The sequence below is a fragment of the Cydia amplana genome, chromosome Z (assembly GCF_948474715.1).
Source record: "Cydia amplana chromosome Z, ilCydAmpl1.1, whole genome shotgun sequence".
Taxonomy (NCBI): Eukaryota; Metazoa; Arthropoda; class Insecta; order Lepidoptera; family Tortricidae; genus Cydia; species Cydia amplana.
Window position 1 is genome coordinate 38,152,599 of NC_086096.1, and position 19,167 is coordinate 38,171,765.

General features: G+C 39.8%; 1 protein-coding gene across 1 annotated transcript in view; it reads right to left on the reverse strand.

The window, feature by feature from the left end:
- Nucleotides 1-19,167, reverse strand: part of LOC134660708 (uncharacterized) — a 60,748-nt gene that overhangs the window by 9,022 nt on the left and 32,559 nt on the right. The window contains exons 18-23 of the mRNA XM_063516490.1: nucleotides 14,347-14,498; nucleotides 13,224-13,350; nucleotides 12,419-12,544; nucleotides 10,755-10,889; nucleotides 5,834-6,613; nucleotides 137-412 (exon numbers count right to left, since the gene is read on the reverse strand). Coding sequence (XP_063372560.1) covers nucleotides 137-412; nucleotides 5,834-6,613; nucleotides 10,755-10,889; nucleotides 12,419-12,544; nucleotides 13,224-13,350; nucleotides 14,347-14,498 — 1,596 coding nt within the window. The remainder of the gene's footprint in view (nucleotides 1-136; nucleotides 413-5,833; nucleotides 6,614-10,754; nucleotides 10,890-12,418; nucleotides 12,545-13,223; nucleotides 13,351-14,346; nucleotides 14,499-19,167) is intronic.

Genomic DNA, 19,167 nt, shown 5'->3' on the forward strand with positions numbered 1-19,167 from the left:
TAGGCGGTCTATCATCCTCGTAGTCCGCGTACAATCGTGATCTGCGGCCTCGGCTCGGCCGCTCCCGGCCCCGCTGCCGCGCCCGCCTGTCTCACTCTCAGACACGCACAGAATAGGCAACGCATCTTTTACTCACATCAGCACTAGGCGGTCTATCATCCTCGTAGTCCGCGTACATCGCCGGCCGGCTCGCGGCCGCCCCGGGCATCGTGATCTGCGGCCTCGGCTCGTCCGCCTCGTCCGCTCCCGGCCCCGCTGCCGCGCCCGCGTCCGCCGGCGCCTGTGCCACACACGCACAGAATACGCAACGCAAACGTCTGACCGCCGATAGAGTACGTGTTTTGTTTGTGTAGAGTGCAAGGTGAATGATTTCAATCTCTCCCGGAAGATATTGTTTTGGATCGTTTTCAAAAACGTCGATAGGTTATTAACTATTAAGCGTCAATACAATGCGTTTCTCAATTTAAAGTTCGATGATCAAATAACATCGAAATGGTTTATAATTATAACACTCCAGTCATTTAGTCATTATTATGAAAAGTGTGTAATAGACGCATAACTATTCAAGATGATTTTTAATTAATAAATATATATTATAGGATTTATAGGACAATCTTATACAAATTTACTGAGCCCCACAGTAGGCTCAAAAAGGCTACATTGGGGCTTACGAATGTATATACAGAAATAACAATATCTTCCTGAAACGGCATGTATTGACATCTATTGAATAAAGTTTATGTTCTACTTTAATACATTGTATAATTATTAATAACTATTTATCCTCTAGCGTCCCACGGTCCTACTCGTAAGTTATAAAAAAAAGTCCCCCGCCGGGTCTGTCTGTATGTTCGCGATAAACTCAATAACTACTGAACGGATTTTCATGCGGTTTTCACCTATCGATAGAGTGATTCTTGAGGAAGGTTTAGGTGTGTGAGTAAAATTTAAATCGTTATTAAATGGAACAAACGTTTCGTTCGATTTAAAACAAAACATTATATTCTATTGTTTAATACCATTGATTCAAAAACTGACAATTATTCTTATATGGTGGGTCGCTAGAAGTTATATATTATGTTTTATAATATTCCGGGAGAGATAATTTGCATTATACGGTTTGGGCAGCATTGACTGTAGTTGCATGCTTACTAATGAGATGATTAGCTAATGATTTGTAGAAACTGCTTGTAACTGTTATAAATTGTGGTTTTTTTAAACTCCGTTAATTTCAAAGGTGCATTCCTGGGGCCCGTTTCTCAAAAGCTTGTAACTTGTAATACATACAAGCGGATGTCACTTTTTGACAGCTTTTGTTAGAAAGGGGCTTCCACTTGTATTACAAGTTACACGCTTTTGAGAAACGGGCCCTTGAGCTTAAATTAAGTTAATTTCTCAAAGACACCAGTATTCTAATTAAGTCCATTTTGAAGATAAGCAACCATTTATTTTTATCTGATAAGGCCCCTACGAGCGTGTACACTTGTCTTAGGGCCAGTTTACATTGATTAGTAATCAATGGAAAAACAGGACCTTAGGGCCTGTTTACTTATTGGCTATTATAGTGTTTAATATACCTGCAATAATATGTTACTCTTCGAAGGCCGAAAAATATGCGACACGCTCTTATGGCTCTAGAAATAAAATCGTGTCAGATATTTTTGCGGTGTGTGTATAATATTCAAGTATGAATCCTCAGTGTAACTTATTTGGCATCTCTTGTTAGATAGTTTGGGTAAATAACTCAAACCTAAGATTTTTTTTTATAAGACCTCATTGTAATTACGAATAAATTTGCTCCTACTTGTATATTCAAGTTTTCTTGTGTCTCATGACCGAATTGACGAATATGATAAGATTTTGGTATTAACCTATAAAAACAAGTACTCTTTCGAACGGTCGCGAGAACAGGGGTGAAAACAATAGGCACAGTAAACAAATGTTGTTAAAAGCACGACAGCAATAAATACATTTTATATGCCAGTCATACGGCTCGGCCACGACATTGAGTGACTTGCGACGGCGGCAGCGACAACCATAGGTGGGAACGAAAGGTTCGATCGCTGTGTCTCCGTCACAAAGTCGCTCAATGTCGTGGCCGAGCCGCTAGCGTGAGGGCACGGAGCGGGCGCACGCACTCGTGTGCCATTGTAGGTAAAATCCGTCGCACGCGTCCGCGCCAACTAGCGCTGCTCATACTATTTTTCGTTAACCCGCTCCGTGCAACCGCGCCAGCTAGCAGACGCAAGAGCGTCTAAGAGGTAAGAACCTACATTGATTTTAATACCTAAATATAAAAAGGAGCTCAGATAATTTTACCTCTTAAGGTTTCAGCAAAGCAAAGCATAAAGTTTTGCAGATTTTAACATCGATTTGATAAGCTTTCTCCCATGCAATTAATTTTCTTTTGAATGCACAGCCAAAACATCTTGCACAGCTAGTTTCTTTTGCCATAATACTAAAGTCAATGTGGCGAAGGCCGGCAAATACAATTTTTGTTGGGAAGATCGTCATAGGGCAAGAACTCTCGTATTTGTACGTACGTCGCTCAGACACAGTCAGAAAGGAATAGCTTCACTCCTGCTCTACGGATCGTCTGTAAGTGGAGTAGAGGACCGTTTGTACCGCTAGAGTTAAAAGCGACGAAAGAGCTTGTCGGTCTTCCCTTATAGACGGTTTTACCCACATTGACCTTAGGCTCAAAAATATTTGCAGAAAAAATGATAAGACAGAGTTTTGTGCCATTAAGGGCTCATTTAGACGGGGCGAGAACTCGCATGTTAGTTTAATTACATTGCGTCGTTTGATCGGTCGGCTTAATTGACGTAACCTCAATGGTCCGCAATGTAACGAAATTGTATACGAGTTCGCGCGCCGTCTAAATGAGCCCTAATACATGTCACTTTGTCTTAATAGAAAAGTTCACTATTGACAGACTTTTTAATGTATACATACACGTATCTACCAGTGATTAGATAACATAGTACAACATTTATTCAAGCGAGGGAAGAAAGCGTAGTAGGGATGATGTGTGCATATGTGGTGTGTGTGTGTGTGTGTTTTGTTTAGCCATGTTTTTGTGTCTTCTCATTTATTTAAAGCGCAGGCCACGCTTGCAATACACCAATTTTAAACACGATGTAGTTTTAGTTTAAAAGTAAGGTTCAGAAAATTATAATAATTTTGTATATCGTAAACATTTAATACTTAATTTTTTTGCTACAACTCATTGAACTATGGAGATTAGATTACAATACGATTTAAAAAATACAATTCAAAACATTACAAATTTACAACAGTATGTATTACATTAACATTTATTATGTGTTTAGTGCCTTTACGACAAATTTGTAAATTATATAAATAACAAAAAAAAATATTTATTATATTACGTCACATAATTCACATTATGCAATTACTATTAGTACAGTCAGCAGCAGAAGTTACTAAGCGGGCGAGGTGTTCAAAATTACCGTGACACGCTCTTATTCTGTTAACAATAAAGTCGCGTCAAGATCATTTTGAACACCTGGCCCGCTTAGCAACTTCTGCTGCTGACTGTACCTAGAGTCCGTCTAAGCTAACTTTGCACCGTCTTGAACAAAGTGTGGGAGTGTCATTATAAATGTCATAAGGTCAATATGGGTAAGTGTGACTGGCCGTCACATTGGGGCCTGTTTACACATTGATTAATATTTATTACTAGTTCATACATTTGTCACTAAACGCAAGTATATAGCCAACTCGCAATAAACACTAATCAACAGGCCCCTATGTGAAGGCCAGCCACACTTATCCCTAAGCCACACTTACCCATATTGAACAATTTTCATAGAGATTTGACATTAATGATGACATGGCCACACTTGGTCATTGCAAATGTCATGCAGAGTTAGCTTGGTCCTGCTCTAACTGTTTCTAGAGAACTATTGTACAGTCAGCAGCAGAAGTTACTAAGCGGGCGAGGTGTTCAAAATTACCTTGACACTCACTTATTCTCTTAACAATAAAGTCGCGTCAAGATCATTTTGAACACCTGGCCCGATTAGCAACTTCTGCTGCTGACTGTACTATTGATTTACATTACTAGTCGTGACTATGTTTATTATGTCACAAAACGTTATATAATATTTAATTAAACGTGTAAACTTAGTAAGGACGCTATTTAAACACGAATAATTTGGTACATCTACCCGCCTATTCCTATATCTATCGCACGCGCATAAATATACTGCTGTCCCTCTCGCTCAGTGTCATTGACCCCCGGCATCATGGGCGGGACAGCAATACAGTATGTAACTGAACGAAAAGCAAAAGCGAACCCGTTAATGTTTAGGTCATACTAAGCAACTTTTACTATGGGACCAACCCCGAAATCGCGAAAAAAAATTGACTCTCCCATAGGAAATTTCAACGTCAAACCAGCAAAATGTTTGAACCATCAAATTTTTTTTCCACGCTTTCGGGGTTGGTCCCATAGTAAAAGTTGTTTAGTATGACCTAAACATTAAGACGAAACAGGAGCTGAGATTTAAATATTTTAGGTAAATATACCCGTCTCGCTAACGGAAGCGGCTCCTAAAACTAGTGCGATAAGGACAAGGCGAAAAATCCTGCGTAAAAATCTCAAAAATCGAGGTTTCGTACTCGACTGTTTCCTCCTCCAAAACTTATCAATCGAAACCAAATTTGAAAATCTAAATGATTATGAAATTATCTGTGTCGGACCGTTTTGCTTTTGTGGCTAATCGATATCAGTTTTGAATACCACGCCTCTCATTGCGGCATGTCAATTAGGCCATTTTGGCCATGTTTGAAGGGCTCTAGCGCCTTAAAAAACAAAAATATCAAAAAAAGCAAAACGGTCCGATACAGATATTGACAATATTAATCTGTGTTGAAAAAATCATTGCTCTAGCTTCAAACCCCACGGAGGAAACAGTCGAGTACGTTTGTATGGAGAAATTACCACTCCTGTTGGCTCTTAACGGGTTTAAGTAATTGCTTTTCGTTCAGTTGCATACTGTATAACTATGCGCGTGCGATAGAGATAGGAACAGGCGGGTAGATATGCGAAATTCTTCATGCTTAGCGTCCTTACCTTAATAACTTTTATTAACTAACATTTGAATACTTTTGAACAAAATCACATTTTTCCTACATTACTTTGACTATATAGTATATTTTCTATAAAAAGCTTATATAATTAACGTACCGCATGGTAAAAACTTTTATAAAAAAAACAATTGCGTAAACATTGGTGTACAGTCGCCATCAGATATATCGGAGCTAACGAGGTGCTCAAATATATCAGAACACGGTACGTACCTACTCTAGTGTTCAGATATTTGTGAGCGCCTTGGCCGCCTCGATATATATGATGGCTGTACATAGCACGTTATGTGAGGACCTGATTCTTAACTATTTTATAATTATAATATAACTATTTTAACTTGAAATTGTACATTGGTTCGTATATCACAAAAATAAAAACATTAACGCAACATATTTGTCCAACTACAATGAAATATATAAACTATTTAATTTTATTATAAATAAAATAAAACTGAGATTCCTTTAGCTAAACACTAATTTATATTAGTGTAATTTTACCCCTATACAGACTAATGAAATGACTCTAAAAGCACCAATAAAATTGGTAACTATTTTTGCTCAAACATGAAAATTGCTTCTAAAATGCGTAATTTTTTTTATCAAACTCATCGATTACTTTTTTTTATAATAATTTAATAATAATATCCGCGATCCCGGCCACTCACGGCCGTCCGCTCAGTATTCAGCGCGCTGCGTTCGCTGAACTCACTGCACCTTAAATAAACGCGACAGGTTCGTCAATGTTAAACGTCTTCGGCCCCGAAACGTAGTATCTCGCGTCCTTGTCTTTCAGCACGTCTCTCGTCTCGCCAACATTCACCGGCTCGTCTATATCGAACGTGTTGACGACGCGTTTCGAAAACGCCTGTCGTTTACTGGCGGGATCTCTTTTGGCGAGTATCGCTTCGAATCTGTCCAAGCTGCGTTCGATAGTCTTCTTCAATTCTCGCCTGTGTGTCGCTTGGTCCATAGTCGCTTTCACCTCAGCGACGGGTACGGTTTTCTTTACCGGTTTTTCTTTTTCTTCGGGCGGTGAAGCGGGTACTTCTATAGGATAAGTCCCGCCGAATATGAGAGGTTTATACGTGCCGTCGCGGATGTGGACTGTTTGTCGCGCCCATGTGTCTACGGTGTTGCTTATGACTTTGCCGTATCGGCCTCGTCTGTTCGCTTCGAACATTTGCGACTTAGTGGGCTCGTTGGCAGAGACGCCTAGTTGCGGGCTATGCGCTATCTGTATGTCTAAATCGGATAGAGGTTTCTTTTTGCTCTCGCTAGAGTCAGTGCTTCCCCGCGATATAGTGCGCATCCTACCGGGCGACGTTCCCGCTTCGAAGCCTACATTGACGGTTTTGTTCTTAGGGTGTATGCGTTTGCGTAGGCCGGGCGAGCGATGGTATTCGATCATTTCTAGCGACTCGTCAAACGAGGGGAGGGTGTGTAGTGTGCGGGGCGGGACGCGGGCGGTGGGGGCGCGGCGGGTACTTACGCGCGGCGGCTGCGGCGGCGACGGACACAAACATATTTATAAGGACACTTTATTGTGAACTCGTAAGGACAATGTACATTGAAATGTGAATCTAACTGCGACCACGGTAAGTTTGCACCGTGCCATTCGCGTCGATTGTCCCTATGACAGTTCAAGTCTCTTCTGCTTTGGCTTAATATAAAGAATATATGCAAAAATCTACAAACATTTAACGGATAGCTACTCAATATAAATGTACTGTTATAGGGACCAATATTCCACGCAAGAGATATAGTTGCAGTTTACATTAGCCCTTACGAGAATTGGGACTAGGGATATATGTCAATATGCCGCACAACAAAATGTACTGAAATAAATGTTTGTAACAGTAAAAAAATATTTTATTACTACTTACACAAAAATTGGAACTCGCGAACTATTTGTTACACCGTGTAACAGTAACAGTACCCCTAGTGTAAATTGCATTCGATAGCGCGACGTGACGTACGCGTTTGCGTTGAGTGTCACTTTGCATGGGATTTTGAGTTTCCTAAACGTCCCGCTTGGCGCGCTGTTAGAATCCCATACAAAAATAGATACGCGAACGCTCGTCACCCTATCGAATGAAATTTACACTAGGGGTTCTGGTTGGTTTGTAGCAATAAAATCGGTTGTAGGATATTGAACAAAATTTATTTCTTTATTACTAAACTACAGTTAACTTCTAAATTAATGAGTTGGGCCAATTATTTTTCAGTATAATTAGAATAGATTTAGTTTATTTTTATTACGAAAAACGTATTTAAGATGTGGTGTGAAGCTGAATGGAATATAAGAAAATAAAATGAAGTTGAATTGTTCATGCGCGGTGCGTCATTGTGAGCCTTATCGGAGTGCACGAAGGTTGTTATTGCGCTGTAGCGGATCCAGATCCGGATAATTTCATACATTTCGGATCCGGATTGCAAACCCTAGCTGTAGCCTCGCGCGTCAGTTGACGTCTTTAGCGGTCAAAGGTAATAAACAATATGAACTTATAATAAAAATATTGCGCGGACAATGTTGCGCAGTCTATTGACAGATATCCCGATCTTAACTAATGTAACAAATTGCTGAGAAATATAACATAAATATAACAATTCTTCAGGTAAATATTGCATTTAAATATGGCCGCTTTAATAATACACAAAACTTAAGTAGAGTAGTGATATGTAATGATGTGTAAAGATAGAAATGGATGTATGGAACTAATTTGTATGATTGAGTTGTGTTTGTAAAGTACGGACGCTTAAGCACGAAGATTTTCCCTGTCCTGTTCCTATTGTTATCGCACGCACGTAATTATAGTTGATCAAACCAATTTGTCAGTAAATAAGAACAAAAAACTATACTCATCCTTTTCTTTTGCGTGCTAGTACTAGTGTAAGACAAAGGTAGTATGATTCTCTCTGTCTATGTTTGAAATGAGACAGTCCTTTGACAAACTATATTTTGCTGTTTCACCTGCCCGGCGGCGGTCAATGCCACAGTGCGAGCGGGACAGCAATATAACTATGGGCATGCGATAGAATTAGGAACTAGCGGGTCAATGTACGGAATTCTTAGTGCTTAGCGTACAGATCACCGCAACTAGATGGAGTAGAGAAGACAACCCGCTGTCACAGATAGGGTTTGCACGACGGATCCGAAACGTATGGGAATATCCGCGGATCCGGATACTTTCATACATTTCGGATCCGGATTGCAAACCCTAGTCACAGCCAGTGTCGTTGGCATGAACTCAAGTCCCTTGAGTCTGAATTTGAACACGACTCGTTTTTACGCATCCTTCGCTTTAAAAAAATCAGAGTCTTTTAAGCTCAACTAAAGACTCGAGCCTTCGGATAAAGGCTTCGTCAAAGTATTTGTAGGTTTATATCTACATGAACACTAAGTAAAATATGCTTTATTGAATTATGTATACCTAATACATGAATTTCATGTGGAAATGCAATTTAGAAAACTATTGTAGTCAACTCTGTACAAAAGACTCAGGTCTCGATAAGAACTCAAATTTCGACTTAATAGGGAGTATTACCGCAATGTTTTGCCGCCAGAGTGCAGCACTAGCGCCTTACGTAAACCATAGAGTAACTTATTCATACTGTGCCTTAAACTTTTTTTGACAAGTTTTCACAGACAATCAAATATGACATTGATACATTAAAGCGGTTTGTTTACAAAGGGCTTACCGGGAAACGCGAAATCGCAACTCAGCCATTTGCCTCTTTATCGCTCGAATATGCAAGAGAGAGGTTAGATAACAAAATTTCGACTCTCTCGTTTAAGGTAGACCCTTAGATTGTGACTGATTGTGAAAGTGGCGCCCCTTACGCAGAGTTTCGCGTAATATTCCCTATTAGTAGTTTGAAAAACTGAGTCAAGACTTAAATGAAATTGCACCTGTGTGCGGTGTTGCGGTCATCTCTTCAAAACCGTGTTTAGTAATTTAATGTGGTGTGTATATCATTCCACGAAATTGTCTACTGTTATTCCATACTAACGTGAATTTTCTAAAGATTTACAGGTACTTATATAAGTTTTTTCCTGTCACAATGCGGCACATCGCACATATTTATCTTGTATCACATAAATAATTACAGCGCGTGTGTTAGTTAATCATAAATGTGTTGTGTACGCAAGTGCTAATATAATGTGTTGTGTGTGTGTGTGTAAGGCAAGCTTCAAAAGAAAATGTAATGTACTCGTGAGCTAAGTTATTTACTTATGGTGTTAAATAAAGCATTCACACAAAAATAATGTGGTTCTATACCTTTCCCTCCTGGCGGCATGGAAAAATATGAAATGAATTACTATTTCAATTATGATATATTTACAAGTACAGTTAGCAGCAGAAGTTGCTAAGCGGGCGAGGTGTTCAAAATTACCTTGACACGGAATTCTCTTAACAACAAAGTCGCGTCAAGATAATTTTGAACACCTCGCCCGCTTAGCAACTTCTGCTGCTGACTGTACATATATCGGAGATTTTAAACTAATTTTTATTGAGAGTCGGACCAAGGTAACTCTGCATGGCATTTGCGATGACAAAGTGAGCAGATGTCATAATTAATGCACAATTTCTAAGAAAATATGACGTTTATAATGACACTCCTCACTTTGTTCTATTAAAGTCGGTGCAGAATTAGCCTAGACGAACTTTAAGTAGGTATGTGTTGGACTGGGAATAGCACACCATCACCAAATGCACAAAACAGAATGTATTTTTTTCTAGTTTGATATTTTACTACATCGTATTATACAGTCGCCATCAGAAATATAGGAGCGGCCAAGGTGTTCAAAAATATGTGAACAAGCACTTTAACGCCTTGATAATAGAGGCGTGTTCAGGTATTTATGAGCGCCTCAGCCGCTCCGATATATCTGATGGCGACTGTACAAGGTGTAAAAATCAGTGGGGAACCGTTTAAGGACATATTCGGTATTGTGTTCAGAGGGCCTACCGCGAAAACCGAAACTCGCAAATTGCGAGGATCTTTCTCTTATACTCCAATGAACGCGTAATTAGAGTGACAGAGACAGATGCCCGCAATTTGCGATCTTAGATTTTCGCGGTTATAGCACAGTCCTGCTAGCATGAGTTGAGTTCACGCGCGCGACTCCATACATCTTGCGCAACTTCAAGTATGGACACGCGCGCGCGAACGCAACTCATGCTAGACGGTCTGATTAGGAAAAGGTAGAATATTTTGTTTCAGTTTTTTTGGTCAGTTCTGTATAATTGGTCAATCCAAATTGTCAGTAAATAAAAACAAATAAAACTATACTCATCCTTTTATTTTGCGTGCTAGTACTATAGTTCGTTTTTTTAGCATTAGAAAGAAGGTAAGCGATCTTGACATGTCTTTTAATTGAAAAACGCTTACAAAATCAGTAACTATTGTTTATGAAAGCTGAAGAATATAAATGATCGTATTAGATTAATAATTGTTACATATTTGCCGTGACTTATTTTTAAAACGTGTTTTTCAATTAAAATACACATCAAGATTGTTTACCTTTTTCCTAATGCTAAAAAAAACAAACTGGGTATAGTGTAAGACAAAGATAGTATAATTCTCTCTATGTTTGAAATGAGACAGTCCTTTGACAAACTATAATTGTATCTTACCTCGTACTGATATTGTTCTTGCGGCCAATACTCCGGATCCGCGTATTCCGCGGGCTGCTGACGCGGGTAATAGGGCTCCTCGGGTCGATAGGGCTCCGGTTGGTAGGGCTCCGGGTACGCCGATTGTAACGGTTGCTGTTTTAAAACAATGTGTTAGCCTTTTTAAAAATACCAAACGGTTGCACAATAGGGTATTAGTAAATAAATTATTTTACACCATGCATGAAATAAAGCACCAGAAGATTAATGAAGAAACGTAGACAGCAGTTATTTTTAAACACAATATCTATTTTAGAACCCGTATAGAACTATAAAGAGTAGGTAATATGATTTGTGACGTCACATGCTAGTGTTTCATATAAATACCATAGTAGCCAAATCGTTTTGACAGTTCGAAAAAAGAAACTGATTTGACTAGTAGTCAAATACCTTATTGTATTAAAGTTGTACGTATTTAAGGACTGTTAAAAAGAAGGCCAGAGCACGCACACGTTACGCAAGTGGTGTGTCGTCTCTCGTTAGAATCTATATATTACAACGCGCACGTGCGCGCCTAGTACACGGATCCGGTGTGCACAGGTCTTTGGTCTTTAGTTGATTAAATTGTGTTACCATAAAAAAAATAAACCGCATTATGCCAACAATTTTTTTTTTTTACACATACAATTATCATTACAGGTTGCACCCAATGCGATAATGTAGCTAAAGATTACATACAAATACACAAGTACCTATATCTAACAAATTATATTTTTACCTATTCAATATAACAAAGAGTTATTAAAGCTACTTTAGTGAATTCACTCGTACATGAAAATAGGTCTATATGCGAGGCTATGAGGTTCAGGGTGCGCACGGCGCGCATCGTCGGCGCCTCGCGCAGCAGCTCGGTGCGCGCGCGCGGCACGGCCAGCAGCCCGGGCCATAGACTAGGAATCCTCTAGACTGAGTTTATAGCAATTATTTCATGAAACCGATGCTGCCAAAAATACGGGGGTGCGGGGGGACGAGGTGAGCGAATCCCGTGCCGTGATTGGTCCGTTCAAAGACACGGACCAATCACGGCACGAGATTGACTCGAAGATGAAGTAAAACTACCGTATAAGTGGCAGAGGGGGTAGCGTTACTATGCTCAGTCTAGAGGATGTCTTGTCTGTGGCCCGGGCTGACGGCGCGCCACGCAAGCGCGCGGAACACAAACACCTACCGACCCCAATATATCCGCATTGTATATTTTTCCCCTAAGCAGCTTAAAGATGTATGTAACGAGTGCTAGCTCCCTTCTGACTTCCAGCTGATTGTATCCGACCATGCCTAAAATAAACAATGTCGGATACATCAGCGGATAAAACGGATAGACGCCGTATTGTCTCATATACATCCATCTTTATGCCAAAAATGCCTTACATCATTTTGGAAAAGAGCTTATACTCTTGAGAGCTACAATGACACAGACAGACATTGCATCAAACATATAACACCCCTCTTTTTGCGTCGGGGATTAATACGACGTATAATTCTTCTTTTGGCAGAGTTTTCCCTGCCAAAAATGTGGGAGGTCGTGCCGCTCACGCATCGGCCGCCACAGTCACCAAACCCGTTGCCTAAACAGCAATGCATAAATCGTCTGTAATAGACGCAAAGGCCTGTGATGACTTTCTTACCGCGTTGTACAGTTCTGGTGGTTGCGCCTGTTGGGTCTGCTCCCACGTGTACTGCGTCGGCACGTACATCTCGACCGGCGGCGGTTGGTGCACGGGCGTCGCTTGTTTAGACGCTTCCGCTTCCGCCTGTGACACGTTAAAGGATACTGAGTGACCGAGCTTCGCTCGGAAAACATAAAAAAATTCGAAAATGCGCGTTTTCCCAGAGATAAGACCTAGCTAGATCGATTTTTCGCCCCCAATAACCCCCATATAGCAAATTTCATCGAAATCGTTAGAGCCGTTTCCGAGATCCCCGAAATATATATATACAAGAATTGCTCGTTTAAAGGTATTAGATAAGTAGGCTATATTTTGAATCCTGTAACTGAAATGCTAAGATGTGTTCGTGTGATTCCAAAAAGTTCAGAGTATCGCGTAATTCCAAAAATGGACTTAAATATGATGGAATTATGGGTGACTTTCGGAGTTAGCCGACATTTTGAAGTAGTCGGAATTACCAGAATACACACTAGGTTTCAGTTTATATTTATGGAGGAGGGATACATTTCAGTTACATGTGTCAGATAAGTATTAGTCAATAACCGTTTCTCGGAGTCATAATTGTACTGAGGGTTAGTCATGTTTGTACAACGTACATCGGTTTCGCCCCAGATAAGTATGCCATACGGAAATATACTATGAACATACACTTGTAGTACGTAACACTTTCACAAATTGACACGTACTCTTAAGTAGAGCCTCCCAAAGTTTACCCAGACGAGTACGCCATAAGGCAATATACAATGAACGTAACCATAGTTACCTCTAACACTTGCGCCACCCCGGCGACGTCATCGAGCCATTGCTGGTGGCGCGGGGAGGGTTCACTCTGTTCACCCTCTTCTAATAGGGGTGGATCTTCGTTTAGTGCCGGGTCGTGGTATTTGAGCCTGCAAATATATCGTCACTACTTTGAAAAAATCTCACTTAAAACTCTCTTAAAACGCAGTAACTTAATGTGCATCCCATACAGTTACCACAATTTTCTTCTGATTGACAAAACAAAATATGGTAGACACATATATATTTAGACCATTCTGATCGTAAAATATTGATCGTATAACGCACGACGTAGTGTTAAGTGTCCAAAAAAATCATATATAATATGAGATTTGTTTCCCAACATGCCATGCGTCTTGGCGTTGTCTTATTACTGGAAGTTTTCTTGGCCATATTAAACATCGATATTAAATTAGTTATCAACCCTTTTAACGCCACGCCTATCGTGCGCGGCGCGTCATCGTGAACCTTATCGGAATGCTCTACGGTTGAAATTAGGCTGTAGCCGAGCGCGTCATTTCACGTCTTTGGCGATCAGAGTTCAATAAAAGCTTGTATAAAAAAAGCGGCCAAGTGCGAGTCGGACTCGCCCATGAAGGGTTCCGTATTTAGGCGATTTATGACGTATAAAAAAAACTACTTACTAGATTTCGTTCAAACCAATTTTCGGTGGAAGTTTACATGGTAATGTACATCATATATTTTTTTTAGTGTTATCATTCTCTTATTTTAGAAGTTACAGGGGGGGGGGGGACACACATTTTACCACTTTGGAAGTGTCTCTCGCGCAAACTATTCAGTTTAGAAAAAAATGATATTAGAAGACCTATCCCCCACACGTATGGGTTTGATGAAAAAAAAATTTTTGAGTTTCAGTTCGAAGTATGGGGAACCCCAAAAATTTATTGTTTTTTTTTTCTATTTTTGTGTGAAAATCTTAATGCGGTTCACAGAATACATCTACTTACCAAGTTTCAACAGTATAGTTCTTATAGTTTCGGAGAAAAGTGACTGTGACATACACGGACAGACAGACAGACAGACATGACGAATCTATAAGGGTTCCGTTTTTTGCCATTTGGCTACGGAACCCTAATAAAACTAACCTGTCTGCCAACTGGTACAGCTGAGCCACCAGCTGCTGCGGGTAGTCCCGCGGCGTACGCGTCACAGCCCGCGCCAGCGCCTCCGTATACGCCAATGCGCGTTCATACTCCCCGGCGTCCACTAAACGGCACGCCAGAAGGAATTTATACGCCTGTAAAGTTTATTTAAACTAAGGAATATGACTTAAAAGTTTTGTAACATCACCCACACTGTTAACAGACAGTTCGTAAACCTTATTACAGAAGGCATAAGGTCCACCGATGGACATTTAAGTGTTGGTGTTTGTACTAAGATCAATAATTGCGGGCTTGATGCGATATCCAGAATGTTTGGTGATCGATGAATTTTTTGCCGCCTTTTTTTTGTCAACTGAGTTATTAGCCGCGCACAGATCAAAACTTATAAGACAAAGGCAATTTTAAATATGTATGTCAAAATGCGGATTCAAAACAGAATGGAAATGGAGACCTTTTTTATACGTCGCTGGGCGGCTAAAAGAATTGAATTTTGTTGTATTGTGTTTGCGTCAAATGAAAAATAATCCATTGTATACTAAAATAAAATTACTCGCTTTGCAACACTTGCCAATGCCACAAGCAAACGTTGGTGCAAAGTAACCACATTTGTCACCATTGTGATATAATAGTTCAGTGGCATATTAACAAAACGCCAAGCAACGAGGAAATAGAACAAATCTAACGGTAAATCGCTGCAGATGGCTACAGATGTAGTGCATAATTGTTTTCCATCGTATTTTCTCGGAAACATTTGTATTTGTTATGCTACTTCGGTCAACCTCGGTACTTTTTGTTTTGTACCAAGACTGACTGAAAAAGCAAGACACGTTCGTGCGTTTCCGTTAAAATACGATAGAAAATAATTTTTCTCAAAAATGGACAGCAAAGTCGACGTTGCCGGTTAAAACATAGGTCGCGAAGTGCATAGTTTATGGTCATTCAAACAATTAAAAAGTTAAAAACATTGCAGTCTCGATTTCGAGACTGCAATGTTGCATACAAATTCCATTATTTAACGAGTTCCAAACTTTTTAAAACTTTAAATGGCCATATCAAATGAAGGCATAGGTCCCTTAAACAGCCAAACAGATGATCAGCACTTATTATTATAAAGCCTGTAACAGACTATCGCACCGCACCGCGACCTTGGAGCGTCGCACTCATAAGTAAGAGCGAGAAACAGATACCTATCTCTTTCTCGCTCTCACTTATGGGTGCGACGATAACAAGGTCGCGGTGCGGTGCGATAGTCTGTTACAGGCTTAATGTTGGTACCGCGACTATTTAGGTGTCTCAAATAGGTTGGCGTATTTTCAGCAGAAAAATACACTTCTTTTATTTTTTTTAAGGCGGCAAGCAAATCTTTTTAATGGTTTTACTTTTTTCTGTGAAAATTAGAACCTGTGATTAGAACGTTGCTTCTGTAAAATATTTCTATTTCTTGCACCATTTTTGAGAAAAGCACTATATATGACTCGGCTGGAAGGCTACTTGCTGGCTTCAGATTCAATTAAACGGACTCCCAAGGTCGTCCGTTTAAAACGAATCCTCAGCCTGCAAGTAGCTACTTCCGAGCCTCGACAATAATGTACTAATGCACTACATCTGTACTTTAGTAGTAAAACATATGAACAATAAAAGATCCAACACACCGGCATTTGATGGAGCGTATAAGTACGCAGTGATGTGTCATATGCGTTACGTATGCTCGTTTTTCAAAGTATGTTTAGCAATAGTGTGACCAATTCTTAAAGGGAGTTAGGTACTTGAGTATGTAACACTTACTTCCTCTGCGTAACGAACATGTATAAAACGTACATAATTCAAAAGAAAAAAAAAACATGAGGTAAGGAAAAATAAATGGGTGTATAATGTAATAATACGTTCGCATTGCATTGCTTTAATGACCTTATTTAAGATTTATTTTAAATTAAATACAAAACGTGATTCTGCGCATTGCAAGTTTTGTTTATTAATAACAAAAACAACCACCGTGCACTGGTTTTTTTTCTTAGTTTTGTACCTTCCATACCATTTCTATACATATACACTTACAAAAATAAGGAGACAAGAAAAAAAGACAAATAATTCTGTTTTGATACATGATACGCAGTGGCGGATTTCCCATAAGGCACAGTAGGCTCGAGCCTAGGGTGGCGAGATATTAGGGGCGGCAAATTGTGGCAAAAAAATCGCTGATGATAACAAGAAATAACACAAAATTAGGCCAGGCAACGAATTCTCAAAAAAAGGTATAGAGTTATGCTTGGAACACAATTTTTGACTTCGTAACTTTGAACTAGTTAGGAGGAGAACATATCAAAAGTCCCCGGCCGTAGCACTTGAGCCGGGGGAAGAGGGAGGTTTGAAGGTCCTATTTTTCGGTTTTTCGCTTATATCTCGGAAACGGTATACACCCACTTGCCAGAATTTCATTTGCCATAATTTCATCTGCCATAATAGCCAACAGCCATTATATTGTTTCCCATAATTACATATGCAATACTTATTGTTTACTATATTAGTCACCTGCCAGAAACTTTGTTTGTTTTGTAGCCATAATAAAATTTGCCATTCAAATTGCTTCCCAGAAAGTAGGTTAGGTTAGGTTAGAACTGCGAACAAGCGAGCGAGCGAAGGGAGCGAGCAAGACTTTCCGGGGCACTCCGACTCGGAAAGGTTAGGTTCAGAAGTCGATGTTTGGTCCTTTTTTTTTTTTGCGCGCCTTGCTCCGGCTCTTAGGGCGAACTGCGTAATCGTAATCGTATGCCAGAATTATAGTGACTAGATAGATTCGGGGAAAAACCATTATTTAGTATGGCGTTTAAATATTCTATTAAATAGTATTATTACAATTAATAATATGGACAACAACATGTATGGCACTCGTACGTTCTGAAATCTAATAATCGGGTAAACAAAGAGTATGTCACATCATTTTTATGGTAAACAAACAATTCGGGCAAATAAAATTCGGGCATATGAGTATTATTTTATACAATTTTCGGACAAACAATAGACAACCCTCGGAAACTATGCGTTCTAACGACTCATCATTGTACAAAATGAAAGCTGATTAAATTTGCTACAAGTTTTATTTAGTACAGTTTTTCGATATCTTGAGGGCCCTCCACAGTTGTGCGCGAATCGCGGCGCGAAGCCGCGAACGCGAATGTAGCGTCGATTTCACAGATTGTTCACGCCTTCGCGCCTTGTTCCCCGTTTTTTGTCGGTTTTTCGGCCAGCGTCAAAGGAGGCGCGAAGCGCGAACTTGCAAGACTCCACAATACACACTATTTTGGCTCATCAGTTGCAAGATAAATGTTAATTCTATTATACATAGCGGCTATATTTTACGGTTTTACAACAAAACAAAATGGAACAATAGCTACAGCAAGTATGATGCCTTAGATAAATGACAGTTAAACTCGATAAGCTGATGCTTTTCAGCCATCTTGACCCGAACTAAACTGCGAAATCACCGAGAAGTTTGCGAGTGTGGAGTCATACGTCAACGTCGCGATATGTTCGCTCGGCGAAGTCGCGCCGCGATTCACGCACAATAGTCTTGTATAGGGCCCTCCACACTCGTGCGCGAATCGCCGCGAACGCGAGTGTGGAGTCGATTTCGCAGATCTGCTACACTGTTAAAATCTTTGGGGTTCCTTTTCTCGTGAGCACCGTGAATATTATTGATGGAAATTTAATGCAAAATTATAGACATTCAAGAGCGGCTATCTCAAAAACTAAACAAGATACCTATCGAAAAACTCGACTGTATAAAACGTGTAGCAAATTTAATCAGCTTTCATTTTGTATAATGATCATGTCACAACGACGCATAGTTTCTAAGATATTATAAGCGGAAAACCGAAAAATGGAACCTTCAAATCAAACCCCCCTACCCCCGCTCAAGGGCTACGGCCGGGGACTTTTGATATTTTCACCTCCTAACGAGTCCAAACAAAGTTACTAAGTTAAAAATGTGTCCCAAGTATTTCCCTCTATACCTTTTCGTTGCCTGACCTAAATGTAGTCAATATGATGGGTGCTGATGCTGAAGGGGCGGCTACAGGGTCTGAGCCTAGGGCGGCAAAGACTGCAAATCCGCCACTGATGATACGATTTGATTGCTGACTGTACTTTTCTTTGCAACTATGGATACAATTTTAACAAAACCAAAAAAAATTAAGTTACGTTGCTTTATCACAAAGTTCTTATGGCCACCTCCTGTCTCCATCATCAGATCAGCTCGATGGTCCCACAATATTGCATTGTTACCCGACTTACATACGTATGTGAAGTTTTTGTTCAATTGAATAATGGGAAGTAGGGTTAATTTAGCTTGCAACACACATACATTAAAAGTTAAATAATAGCTTGTAAAAAAGTATAAATTAATAATATTGTCCAATCATTTTTGTTTCATCAAAAAATCGATTGATTTTGGTGAATAAAATAAGGGTAATAAATTCGCATATATGCTGTAAGCTATGACCTTCGCAAAAATAATTAATTATTGTAAGTATTTATAGGGACAGTGCACGTTGGAGGTTCTGCTATCTTGTGGCCTAAATCGGAAACTTAAACTTGACATTTACAAGGGGCTCCTGTGCTGCCCCCTACAGCTCATGCACATCACTACATAGTATAAAACAAAGTCGCTTCCCGCTCTCTGTTTGTATGTAACTAGGCAACGGATTTTGATGCGGTTTTTTTTAAATAAATAAAGTGATTCAAGAGGAAGGTTTATGTATAATTTGTTAACCCGTACGAAGCCGGGGCGGGTCGCTAATTACTTAT